Here is a 14,680-nt window from a genome sequence, read left to right on the forward strand (position 1 = left end):
GAACTTGTATCTCAAGGTGGGTGGCGCATTTACGTTGTGGATGTCTATGGGCTCCAGTAACCACTTAAAACCAGGTGGGCTGTGAGATCGTCCACCCATCTAAGCAAAAAAAAAAAGATCTAGAAGATCTTGAGGCACTCTTCTTCTGAGTCTTCTTGTAGTCATTTGGTTGTCCATTAAATGCTTAGCAAGGTTATTCGGATGGGCTTTCAATCTTGCACAATAGGCTTTAGCTCGATGGATTACTTCATGTTTGACTTTTATTATGGCAAGATCATAATGGATTCTCTCATTTGTAACATACCATGGTGCGTTCACTATCACTCAACTACAATATGTTTTCTGAAGTGCTGCCACCTAATGTCAATATAGTTTTAATTTTTATTTTCATTTTATATCTCGAATAGTGAGGATTTGCGTTTCGAACTCCATATTGACGATCAAAGGAATACCAGGTTCAATTCTAGCACCACTATGATAGGGGTGCTTTTGTGAATTCATTCAACGTCTCCCCCGAGCCCTAATTTAATATGAAAAGCTTAAATTCTAGATGATTTCTTCTCCATCGCTCCCTCATTACTGAGGATCGTGACTCCGTTTCAGCTTGTCGACTGCCAGCCTCCATCGGCTCCGGTCAGTTGCCTGGTGTAGTGCAGCGCTAAGTGGTCCGCTGGTTTGCTCGGAGATCAACCTGTACCGTATCAATTCTGTACCGTATGTTCCATGGCGAGTGCTCTGAGGAATTGTTCGAGATGATACCAACGTCTCGTTTTTACCATCGCACCGCCCGCCACCGGAGTAGAGTTCACCCATACTACCTGGAGCCACTGCGTTCATCCACAGTGCGTTTCCAGAGATCTTTTTTGCCACGTACCATCCGGCTATGGAATGAGCTCCTTTTTCAAACGAGGTTTGTGGAAAGTATTAAGCGGTAGGCAGCGGCTCGGCTCTGCCCCTGGCATTGCTGACTTCCATGAGCGACGGTAACCACTCACCATCAGGTGGGCCGTAAGCTCGTCTGCCTATAGGGCAATAAAAAAATAAAAAAAAAGATCTGGTCCGACCAACGTTTGTGGCTCCGGCCTCTAGGACGTTTTCCTTCTACTTTTCCAGTGACCATCAGACGTTCCAAGTTATCTACAGCTCTGCAGGCAACGTGGCCAAAGTAGCGCATTGCTGAGTTTCTTGCCAATTCTTCTCAGGACGGAGGCTAGTTCTTGTGAATTGGCGGTAGTTCTTTTGACGTTCAACAAGTATGTACTTTCATTTATGTTGAATAAAAAAATTTTGATTTTGATTTGATTTGATTTGATTATGCGTTGTACACTAGATGCTTTACGTCTCTGACCTAACTTGCATCACGACCCACGAAACCGGAGCTCATGCGTCCTTATAGAAAACATTACAATAGAACGCGCAAGGCTAAATCCACTTCCGATGGTAGAGGATGCATCAGTTTTGCAATAATAACTTGTGATTGCGAAATATTTGGTGAACGCTAGCGGTTACCTGCCCACGGCTAAATGAAAGGTAGTTTTATGAGTTTACTAGCTGTACCCGTCCGCTTCGCTGGGCATTTAAAATTAACATTATTATTTCTCAACCCCACAAAGATTCTCATCATTAACGTCCCCGCAACTGGTGTAGGGAGTCCAACACTCATATAAATATTAGCCTATCCATTAAGTACATGTATTTTCTACATGGATCCCAAGTTTCAAGTCAATCGGATGCACGGTTCAGTAGTTATAACGGAACATCCGTAAAAACCACTGTAGATTTATATATTAGTATAGATTCATTCAGGTTCAGGGTTGAACTAGGTAGGTGAGTGGGCAGCTCATAATCCAACAGTAGGTATCTATATATTAATACGTGAAGCAAAAACATTGTACCCCTTTTTACGAAAATTGCGCCGACGGAGGAGTATGACATTTGACATACTTATAGTTAGTATAGAGAAGGAGTGCAGAATCTTAATTTTTTTTTTTTTAACTATGCATAAAAAATACATTAAATCAATAAGAAAAACATTACACACACTACCATATGTATTTGATACACACACGCATATATACTATTTTGTTTATTGTCAAAATCTGTGGTCAAGTTTAGAATAATAGAATATATTAATACGTGAAGCAAAAACTTTGTATCCCTTTTTACGAAAATTGCGCCGACCGAGGAGTATGAAATTTTCGACACTTATAGAGAATATAGAGAAGAAGTGTACAATGCTAATATTTTTTGGAAATAATGCATAAAAGATACATTAAATCAATAAAGAAAACATTACACACACACTACATACCATGTATTTGACGCACACACATATACTATTTGTTTATTGCACTGAAGTATTGTCAAACTTTTGTTATTGCTTATAGTCTGTAGTCAAATTGAAAATAGGTTAGTATTGTTTATTTGTATCTTGGCGAAATCTGTAGCAATAGGACCATAATAATGTTGCAACTTATAATTTCAATTAATTATAGTCGAATTTCGACTACTGCGGGACCACTAGTAATAGATTAATATTGATTTCTTTAATAATTAAATACAAATAAATTATTTATTTGTCTATAGTGTAGCCTTAGCGAAATCTCTGATTACAGAAGTAAAGTCTTTGACAATAAAACCATAATAATGTTCAAATTCATAATTTAAATAAAAAATTATAGTCGAATTTCGACTACCGGCGACCACTAGTAAGTATAACAACGCCCGCTGCAGCAATGCTTGGTATGTTTGGATGTCTATTACACAATCACCCCATAACGAGTCAATGGATTTCAATGAAGGTTGTTGATAACATTGTTTAACGCAACCAAGTTTTTGTTTTGTTTCGATGGGTGGACGAGCTCACAGCCCACCGGGTGCTAAGTGGTTACTGGAGCCCATAGACATCTACAACGTCAATACGCCACTCACCTTGAGACATAAGTTCTAAAGTCAGTATAGTTACAACAGCTGCCCCACCCTTCAAACCGAAACGCATTACTGCTTCACGGCAGAAATAGGCAGGGTGATGGTACCTACCCGTGCGGACTCAGAAGAGGTCCTACCACCAGTACTTACGCAAATTATAATTTTCCGGGTTTGATTTTTACTACACTATAGTATAGCTGCTATAGTATAGACTATACTAACACAGATGATGACTAAGTTGTCACGCGCGTCCAATTTCTCGAAATACCTCGAGAAGTCGCGCCATTTCTCCCTTCTTAAGGCTCCATTCAGTTTCGCCTCTCCCCTCAAAAATGAAGAACAGCTTCCGACGTTTTATTCCAATACTTGAATCTCGTCTATAAGACCAGTGCTCAGTTTTGATTGAGATCTGATCAGAGAGAACAGTTGCGTTTATTACGTAAATTGTTACATCAACGCAGTCATATTCGGTCAACTGTGTCTAGTTTTCCGGTCGAATTATGACCTAGTTGTGACCTAGCGTGGTGCTGGCTCCCCTGAATAAAATCCAGTCACAAAAATAAAGGTTTAAATAGTCGACGTTGACTGACTTGTAACCATGTTGCATGCTATACGTTGATTCTTCAAGCTCATACGTGAGCATTAGTTGTGCCACGGCACCAGTAAGACCCTCCATCACCAGCATCCGGTCTATTTCTGTGATGAAGCGACCGGGCGTTCCGGTAAAAAATAAATAGAATTTCTTAATTAGAATCCAAACTAATTACATTGTGGCGGTAGCCATCACAGAACACAATATATTAGACAGACGCCTGAATCTCGCTAACGACATTTTCAAGATAAGCTTATATATATACAAGTTCTGAACAACATTCGGACCGTCGGTCTACCGAGGAATATCTCCCGCCCGGTGGAAGATCTACCCTCCGTCGTTATATCTCCACAACATTTATTGGCAACTATTAAGGGAAGGTTTTAATCATTTTACTCCCGTATTACAGTGGCTCAGTGTCCCTAAAAAGATCTTGGATTTGAACATGAGCAATTGGCTCTTCGCTAGTTCATGCCACTCTTTGATTTCGAGGGTTGCGAGACCTTAACTTAATTCATCGAGCGGTATCTTTGCTGGAACCTGTCAACCAATCATCCCACCTCACCAATCATCGTCGTGGCCTAAAGGATAAGAAGTACGGTGCATTCGTATCTAGCTATGCACCGGTGTTCGAATCCCACAGGCGGGTACCAATTTTTCTAATGAGATACGTACTTAACAAATGTTCACGATCGACTTCCACGGTGAAGGAATAATATCGTGTAATAAAAAAATCAAATACGCAAAATTATAATTTGCGTAATTACTGGTGATAGGACCTCTTGTGAGTCCGCGCGGGTAGGTACCACCACCCCGCCTATTTCTGCCGTGAAGCAGTAATGTGTTTCAGCTTGAAGGGCGAAGCAGCCGTTGTAACTATACTGATACCTTAGAACTTATATATCAAGGGAGGTGGCACATTTACGTTGTAAATGTCTATGGGCTTCAGTAACCACTTAACCACCAGGGTACACCAGCCCACCACTTAATAACCAGGTGGGCTGTAAGCTCGTCAACCCATCTAAGCAATAAAAAAAAAACATGTACTCTACATCGATACCTCATCTTCCCGAAGATCGAATTAGCGCAATCGAGAGAGCACTATTCTATTATCATCGAACCACCCTTGAGACGTTAAGAGCGTGAACACAAAAAACTATTATACTCTTACGTTGCCAATTAAGAAAATTCACTTTAAGTTACTAGAATTAAATAACTGTTTTTATTAGAAAAGCGACCAATAAATCGAACTGAACGTGGAAGTACCGATCTGTAACAGCACCTTTGGTTAATTGGCTAGGGATGTGCAGTTTTTTTTTTTCTTTTATCGATAACAAAAACGAAGGCCATAACTATTATATAGTTACAACTTAATCCTTTTGTTTAATTAATTGGACTTTATGGAATTTATTCATCATCATCGTCATCATCATCATCAACAGCCCACAGTCGTCCGTCATCGCACCACCACCATCAGTAGTGTGGATTGGGAGAGGCCTATGGAATTTATTAAAGAACATTATTTTCGATGGGTGGATGATCTCAGGGCCCACCTGGTGTGAAGTGATTATCGGAGCCCATAGACATCTACAACGTAAATGCCGCCACCCACCTTGAGATATGAGTTCTAAGTTTCAGTACAGTACAATTACAGATGTAATTGCAAGAGAGGTCGCTTAATCTGAAGTTCGAAGACGTGGTCTCGGGCGATGTGTGGAACTTTAAAGCTTAAATTGAAAGTTCCGAAAATATAAAACAGCCCTAGTCATACTGAGGACTAAGTTTAGGAAGCGAATAAACTTTTGCGAGAATGTTGAGGTTTTTTTTTTATTGCTTAGATGGGTGGACGAGCTCACAGCCCACCTGGTGTTAAGTGGTTACTGGAGCCCATAGACATCCACAACGTAAATGCGCCACCCACCTTGAGATACAAGTTCTAAGGTCTCAAGTATAGTAACGACGGCTGCCCCACCCTTCGAACCGAAACGCATTACTGCTTCACGGCAGAAATAGGCAGGGTGGTGGTACCCACCCGTGCGGACTCACAAGAGGTCCTACCACCAGTAATTACGCAAATTATAATTTTGCGGGTTTGATTTTTATTACACGAGGTGTCGAATTCCCTTAGTTCATACACTTGTTTATTGGAAAAGGACATTCGGCATTCTTTCCCGATGATTCACAAAACATCGATTAATATTTCGCATTACTGTTCGCTTTGTATGCACGAATAAACATCTAATTTATTCACAAAATGTTTGACGACAACACCAGACCTCACCGTGAACACGATATTTTTTCAGTAACCAAATAGTAATGACCCACACGTCTTTTTAGTCGCTTGCATTCTCGGCAGAGTGGTTGTTCGATTCGAACCCAGCGACCTCGTGGCAGCCTAGGGCTACGGAAACCAGCACGAGGTGCGCGTCGAACATGTGCCGCGATTCGCGGCGCCGTATGTACTATTTTAACAAAATATCATGCAATCACTCACCGGAACCGATGCCTTCGTCTTCTCACGCCGTATCACTTAGGGAGAAGGGTATGGGGCAGGAATGGATAAGGATTAGCGATGATACACAACTTTAGCGTAGACCGTCAATATACAGGTACCGTCCCGTTCGAGAAGCAAGACAAAGTGACAGATGTCAAATCGCGACGGCACCGTCAAATCGCGACCCGTGTTGCCGTGGTAAGAATTCAAAAACTAACGGATTGGTTTCGAACAGTCACCCGCCCGGACAGGTCCCCTACCTGTCCCTAATCAACTGGCAGCCGGGACAACGTTGTGACCGCTCGTTTGAGAACCGAGTCCCCGACCAGAACCTCTGCAGACCGAGGGGTCCCATCCTTACCGGGAAACAGATTAACAATGCGCCCCCTACGCCAACGCAGTGGCGGCAGGTTAGCATCCTTAACCAACACAAGGTCACCGACGTGAGGGGGACTGGTTCTATCCGTCCACTTAAAGCGCTGCTGGAGCAGATGTAAATACTCAAGGGACCAACGTTTCCAGAAATCTTGGGACATCTGCTGCAACATCTGGTATCGCCTCAACCGTCCAGGCTTGATATCCGAGAGGGGATACTCCGGCAACGCATTGAGTGGCTGTCCTATCAAGAAATGGCCTGGAGTTAACGACTCCAAGTCATTCGGGTCTGAACTGAGCGGGCACAACGGCCGTGAATTAAGTACCGCTTCAATTTTACAAAATACCGTAGTTAACTCCTCAAAGGTGAGCGAGGTTTGCCCTATCACGCGCATCAAGTGAGTCTTAGCCGATTTTACTACTGCCTCGAAAATTCCACCCCAGTGGGGGCATCCTGGAGGACTGAAGGTCCACCGAATACCGCGACGAGAGAGGGCCGTTTCAATATCCACCTGGTTATTGTTCAAGAAATTTACTACATCCCGCAAGTAACGGTCCGCACCTACAAAATTCGTGCCGTTATCGGAGCGTATCAATTCGGGTAAGCCTCGACGGGACACAAATCTATCCAAGCTCGCAATAAAGGCTTCAGTTGTAAGGTCGGCAACAACTTCAAGATGTACAGCTTTGGTTGAAAGGCAGACAAAGACGCACAGATAAGCCTTAATTAACCTAACATTCCGCAAACGTGAAGCCTTGATCATGAAAGGCCCAGCGAAGTCCGTACCAACTCCAGAAAACGGCCTCATCTTCTTCACTCTGTCTGGAGGCAGATCTCCCATCTGAGGCTGCATCGTAGACGCCTTAAGCCGATAACAGGGTAAACACCGGAAAAGGACGCTCCGAACCGTACGACGCCCTGACAGAATCCAAAATTCCCTCTGGAGGGATGCCAACAACGCATTGCAACCGGAATGCGAATTTGCGATGTGGCGATCCATCACCAACAGGTCAACTAACTGGCTCTTCTTGGGAAGTAAAAGAGGATGGCGCGCCGAATAAGGTAAATTTGAGTTACTTAATCTACCTCCCACTCGAATCAACCCCTGGCCGTCTACAAAGGGGCTAAGACGAGCGATAGCTCCACGAAGCTTAGGGCGCTCAGTCCTTAGCGCCTTCAATTCTGAATGAAAGCTGGTGGCTTGCACAACTTCAATTAATTTCAGCAGCGCCTTCTTCCGCTCGATGGGACACACAACAGGTGTCATATTGCGTTGAGACACCGACAAACGACAATTCCGAATAAACCTCAAAATCCAGGCGGTAACCTTAACCAGCTTGTCCAAGGAGCTATAACGGTTGATGAGCAGATCCAAATCCAACCCCTGAATCACTCCTCGATCCTCGAACTGCGCCGGTGCAGCCACGAGACCTGGAGGAACTTCTATGCGAGAGGGAGGCCACTGAGAAGCCTTCATGGTGAGCCACTGGGGACCCCACCATAACTGATGATCAACTATTTCCGATGCTAAGCATCCCCGAGAAGCGCAGTCCGCCGGATTGAGCTCACCAGGCACGTGTCTCCAGGTTAGAGGGACCTCAGAACCTTGAATCTGGGAGACACGGTTGGCCACGAAAACTTCAAGTGTATGAACCGAAGCCTTCAACCAGCACAACACTATCTGGCTGTCTGTCCAAGCATACACAGTGTTTTCTAAATCAATAACCGACCGTAAACTAGTAGCTGTATGGTTTAACAACCTAGTCAACAGAGCGGCACCAGACAACTCGAGCTTCGGAATCGTCATGCGTGTCCGAAGCGGAGCGACCTTACTCTTCGCTAACACCAACCGTATATCAACCCTTCCAGTTGAAGAAACCGTTCGCAAGTATACCGCAGCTGCGAATCCACGTTCCGAGGCATCCGAAAACCCGTGCAGAGACGCCTTGTATTTGCCCGCAGGAACCAGCTTCCGAGGTATTGACACGTGGTTAATATCAGGAAGAGACGAGAAAAAGTTCAACCAATCCTTCAATAGGTCACCAGCAATCCCCTCGTCCCATGACAGGTTAGCAGACCACAGTCGCTGCATGAAGCACTTCAAGAGAAAAGTGACAGGAGCGATCCAACCGTTTGGATCGAAGGTTCGAGCAATTGTGGAAAGCACCGTTCGCTTAGACCATACCTTTGGATTTTCCAACTCCACCCGATAGGTAAATTCGTCTTGAATCGGACGATATTGTATCCCTAGGACCGACAGCATGTTAGGGTTATCGACATTCTCGAAAAGATGGGGATCCTGTTGAAACTCCGTTGGCAAACCAGTCAACAACTCAGGACAGTTAGACAGCCATTTTCTCAACTCGTACCCGCCCCTGCTCAAAAGGCGGATCAGTTCATCCTTGCGTGATAAGGCCTCTTCGACACTGTCGGCGCCCGTACATACGTCATCGACATATAGGTCCCGTTCCAAAATGTCCGCAGCACGAGGGTAGTGCAACCGTTCCCTCACTGCCAGCTCCCGCAAAGAACGAACCGCCAAATATGGACTCGACCGCAACCCGTAAGTGTTCGTGTTCAGTTCATAAATTTTTATGGGCTCATCTGAGCTTTCACGCCAGAGAATGAGTTGATACCGCCTATCCTCCGGATGAATCACCGTTTGCCTGAACATCATACGGATGTCTGCCACGAAAACGATCTGGTGCCGGCGGAAGCTCGTCAGTATGTCTGAAATGTCCCGGTTCAGCTTTGGACCCGAATGGAGACACTGATTTAACGAGACGCCGGAGGAGGTCGTGACCGAACCGTCAAACACGACCCTAATTTTCCCGTTAGGAGTTTTCAAAACCGCATGATGAGGCAGGAAACAGTGCTCTGTAGCACTCCAATCTACCTTGGAAACCGACATGTGACCTAAGGATTCATACTCCCGCATAAACTCTACATATTTCTGCCGGAACACCGCGTCGCGCCTCATGCGTCTCTCCATTGACAAAAGTCTAGTCTCTGCTGCCTTCCTCGAACTGCCTAGCAGTGGGCGATTCGCCCGAAAAGGAAGTCTTAACAAGAACCGGCCCGAATAGAGACGACCCGTATTATTCTGGTAAAACAGCTCACATTCCTCCTCATCCGGGTTAACTCGATAAGCTGTAGGAGGTTCTTCTAGTTCCCAAAACCGTTGGACTACTTCCGAAAGCGTAGACCCGACCAGAAAATTGTCCGATTTCCTCGCAGCGACCGGCCGGAACGCAGGACCCAACAATACATGCCCTAATTTTGTGTCCATTGCAACCAAACCCTCCGCATGAAGAACGCGCTTCCCAGTCAGGAGCAGCTTCCCTAGTACATCCGCCCCAAGTAGTACGTCTACTGGCCCCGGGGTGTCAAACTTGGGGTCCGCTAGCCGTAAGTCTGAAGTCAATGACCGTATGTAACTGTTTACCTTCACCGGAGGGTGACGACCTATCACCTCAGGCATCACCAAAGCTGAGACTCTAAACTGTAAGCGAGGGTTGGGATTCGATGAGAAAATAAATGAAGTGTGACCGATCACGTCCGAAATTCTAACATTGCCCACTCCACGAATAGAATAAGAAGACTTGTAAATAGGATTGCCCAACCGTACTGCAAGGTTGCTCGACATAATACTGCCCTGTGCGCCGGAATCCAACAGAGCTCGAGCAAACACAGTGTTGCCATCCGAATCCAACACCCGAACAGAAGCGGTAGGAAGTAAAACAGCTTCTGGGGCTGGGGCAACACTGCAGTGAGCGGCAATTTCCTAGCGGGGGCCCGGGTCCCCGCTATCCCGGTCGGCGCGCGACGGAAGGTCGTAGCGTGCCAGCGGATCCCACGCTCCCACATAAGGCCCTCGTTTCCCGTCTCGCCTCATATACCTCCGTGTACGATGGCCAAACGGGCCAAACACTGGAGGGAGTCGCTCCAGCGTCGGCCGCTCCCTCAGCGGAGGGGAAAACCGTACTTCTGAGGGAAGGGGAGACAAGTGAGCAGGGCTACTCGATCCAGCAGGCGAACACGGCCCCGCACGGGGGGACAACGTGGCCACCCCGGCGTAGCTAGTGGGCATCCGCTGGCACCCGCCCGCAGTACCTAACCCGGCTCCTCCCTGCGAAGCTTCTTCCCGAGGGTCCACGCCGCCGAATTGGCGAGGGCTACGACCGGTGCGCTCACCGGTCGGCGAGGCTGGATGACTGCGTCCGGATGACCTCGGAGTGGCGGCAGACTCCAGACACAGGAGGGCATGGTGCCGACCGTCGCAATTAGGGCACAATTGTGGCTGTGGACAGACGCTCGCCGTGTGCGGCCCAAAACAAAAAAAGCACCATCGCCGCTGGGCAACGATGTTGCGTCTACCCCTGATGCGCGTCGACCGGAACCTCGGACAGGCGGCTACGTCGTGCCCGCTCTCATGACAGAAGGCACACCGTGGGCCTCCCACCGCTGCCATGAGCGCAGTCAGTCGTTGAGACGGCCCCCTCTTATCCCCTCCCCCTCCCCTCTGAGCAACCGAAACGGCGTGGCCGGAAGCCGGCACACGCGACCCAGAGGAGGAGGGTGGTGGCATAATCTCGTGTCTGCGACTTTCGGCTTCTAAAAATGCCAGCAGATTGGCCAGGGTAGGCAGTTCGTCCCTACCTGCGTTGTCCTGCTGCTCGAAGCGAGTGAGCACCTCAACCGGCAGCCTACCTGCAACAATATAAAAGAGCAGATATGACCATTGGTCTACTGGTAGACCCAGATTGCCCAAGGCCTTAGTGGCCACCGTAACTGGATTCAGTACCTCGGTTCTGATATCGGACGCCCGAGAAAGTTTGGGTATCGCAAACAGCCTGGCCAGCTGAGCGTCTACCAACCGTCGTTGATTTTGATATCGGTCGAATAGGATCTGGCGTGCGACCGCATAATTGTCGTTGGTGATAGGCAAGTGTGCCACCAATTCACCAGGTTCACCTCGCAGAGCACCCCGAAGCTGAGCCATCTTATAAGAGGCAGTCAAGTCCGACCGACCATGGACCAGGCTGTCAAACAAATTTATAAAGCCGACCCACTCGTTCAGATCACCGTGGAAGATCGGCAGGTCGATGGAGGGGAGGCGTGATATGACGCCTGACGAAGTTCCCGAACCTCCATTACCACCGGAAGGCGACTGCTTCTTAATATCGGCCACCCGTTGCAGAATGGCATCAGCGTACTCCTGACACTGGTCCACGTCAAGACCGATGGCATGGATCACCTCCTTCTCCACTTCGGACCCCAAAGCAACGAGGTCAGACAACCGATCGTACACTACCTCCAACCGTTCGTGCACCTGAGACGCCCTATCGAGCAATGCCGCATCCCTATCCGTTCTGTCAACCAAAGCATGAGCTGATGCGAACCATCGGAGCTCACTAGTCACCTTCCCGCGAATGTAGGACACCGACATGTTACTTGCAGTTTACAACGAGAACAAAAAAAAATCAAAAAAAAATTCAAAAAAAAATCAAAAAAAAATCAAAAAAAATCAAAATAAAAATTCAAAACAAAAACAAAGGAATTATTTAAAGGAGTGTACGAGTGAGCCCACCAAAATATTCCTACTCCTAAGTATTTAGGTAACCTAGACCTCACCACTGTACCAAGGACACCCCAACAATAAGAACAAACTTAAAATTAAAAGTTATAAGATAGAAAATTGCTGATACCAGGTTTTGAGTTGTAACTAAACTCAAGCGCACCTGGCCTCTAGACTATAACTAGAAGCTAGTCACCAAACAGGACCCAATCAACAATTTACTATCACAAAGTATTCACACCGTTCAACGGGTAAGTCAAATAACAAAATTAAAATTAAAAATTAATTATATGATAGCAAATTGCTGATAAAAATTTGTGAATTAATTTTCAAACACTGATGGCCTCAGGACTATACCAAAGCCAGTCACCAAGCAGGGCCCACAGTCAGCAATCCACTACCACAAATTCAAACAAGTAATTTAAATTTAGAACAAATTAAAACAAATAACAAAAAATATATATAATAGCAAATTGCTGGTATAAGTTTTGAAATGACACTCATACACCGTTGGCCTCTGGACTATAACTAAGCTAGTCTCCAAACAGGGCCCAACCAGCAATCTACTACTACAAGTTCAACAAGTACTCCAGTTATATTCAATTACAAATGTGTTGCAGCTCAATTATACTAAAATATAAGTAGGAAGTGAGCTACAATCATACACAAATTAATAATAAATTATAAACCCAAACTGTAATAACATTCAGATTGTTACACACAATTATGCTTAAATAGATGTGGTAATCTACTGCTATGATGAGCAGAATTAACATAAATCTGTAGTAATAGTATGAAAATAGCTGACCACTGTAGCAGCTGTGTGCTAGGTCATAAACTCAGCCAGCACAGCTGTCCAACTCACGTACAATTAGTCAGCTATGCGCAGTGGAAGCTAATAAATCAGTCTTACTATTACTAACTATTACTACTCACTAATTTTCTTAACCAGGTGGATAGAAACACACTAAACGACCTGACCTAGGTCAGCAGAATGATAGTTTAAACAGAACCGAACCCTATGCCTACACTACTTCTGCTGACTAGTAACAAAATTAAGTGAGGTTAGACGTAAAAATTTTTACAATTCGTGGTAATTACTATAGATTTCACAAATCTAACCACGCTCTGCTACCAGAAATTGTTCGATTCGAACCCAGCGACCTCGTGGCAGCCTAGGGCTACGGAAACCAGCACGAGGTGCGCGTCGAACATGTGCCGCGATTCGCGGCGCCGTATGTACTATTTTAACAAAATATCATGCAATCACTCACCGGAACCGATGCCTTCGTCTTCTCACGCCGTATCACTTAGGGAGAAGGGTATGGGGCAGGAATGGATAAGGATTAGCGATGATACACAACTTTAGCGTAGACCGTCAATATACAGGTACCGTCCCGTTCGAGAAGCAAGACAAAGTGACAGATGTCAAATCGCGACGGCACCGTCAAATCGCGACCCGTGTTGCCGTGGTAAGAATTCAAAAACTAACGGATTGGTTTCGAACAGTGGTCGTGGTCATCAGCTCGTGTGCCGCAGTCCTTCTTTTGCACTCTTTGACAGCACATTTCACACGTCCTTACGGATCCAATAACTCGTGTATTAGACGCCTTCAGCTCTAACGCTAGTAGCAGGCTTAGGGACCCCGGTAACTCAGCGGTACTCGTCGAACTCTGCTTCAACGTCCAATCTAACCCATGCATCAGCCCGTTGAGTTTCTCGGCGGATCTTCTCAGCGGATCGCGATTCCGATCTGGTAATAGATTCATTCGCGAAGCAGAGCCTCTTGAGTTGTTAGGTCTCCTTTGGAGGCGCTCGGGTAACTACTAGCAAATCCCACCCCTCCTGGCTGAGATCTTGCTCGCCCACCTGTCCTTGTTAAACTGGGAAGGCCTCATAAAATAGGTAACTTTTAAAGCTGCCATTATTTGATCCTGCCTGCCTTTATCTTCTGCGTGGTCTTGTACCCTCAATCGTGCCTTGCACTTATATAGTAGACACTTTAAACCTTAACTTAAATGTAACGAAAAATAAACAATCGATATGAGTTTTTCATCTCTACAGCTCCCATGAGTCGGCTATCGACCGACGCCCGGCCAACATAACGGTCTGATCGCTTCGCTAAGAGAAATATCTCCGATTGATAACCGACTTTAGAACGCGAGGCGGAAATAATAAAATAAAAAAGGAAAAAATAATTATAATAATTTTATTTATAACAATAAAGTCCAAATTTTAAGTTTTTTGTGGCGTGACGGGCCAAGCGATGCGACTAGTCTGGTTTCATATGTCGTAGTTCGGGACTATGTGGTAAAAATAATATCACCAAATTAAAAACCTTAACCACGAAAACATAGAAAGGAACATAATGAAATACAAAATAAACGAATGAACTATACAAGATTAGACCGTAAAAGTAGCCATTATTGTGTGTATGACAAGCAAAAACCGAAGAGAATAATTATGTTGTTTGTGCATTTTATATTTCGATGTACCCACCATTATTTCCTTTACACCTTGAGATAACGCCCTAAGTGTTAAATCTACCAAGGAATACATGAAGTGTTATTACACTTATTTTTTATTAATATAAAACGTAAAAAACGGTTGTAAACATGTGTTCGTTTCCAAGGGAGGGTAGGTAGTTAAAAAAAAAAAAAAAAAAGGTAGTTATCAAACAAATACTGGTCTGTACTGGGTTGGTTAGTTGAG

At 45.4% G+C, this 14,680-nt stretch overlaps 2 protein-coding genes across 3 annotated transcripts in view; one reads left to right on the plus strand and one right to left on the minus strand.

Annotated features, from left to right (window-relative positions):
* The window catches only part of Rhp (GTP-Rho-binding protein rhophilin), a 132,456-nt gene that overhangs the window by 69,302 nt on the left and 48,474 nt on the right, over positions 1-14,680 (plus strand). The gene's annotated exons all lie outside the window — the stretch shown is intronic.
* LOC149500715 (uncharacterized) lies at positions 10,175-11,839 on the minus strand. Its single transcript, XM_089735662.1, has one exon. It carries the CDS (start codon positions 11,837-11,839, stop codon positions 10,175-10,177), a length of 1,665 nt encoding a protein of 554 aa, XP_089591788.1.

This window comes from Bombyx mandarina, chromosome 20 (assembly GCF_030267445.1).
Source record: "Bombyx mandarina strain Sakado chromosome 20, ASM3026744v2".
Classification (NCBI taxonomy): Eukaryota; Metazoa; Arthropoda; class Insecta; order Lepidoptera; family Bombycidae; genus Bombyx; species Bombyx mandarina.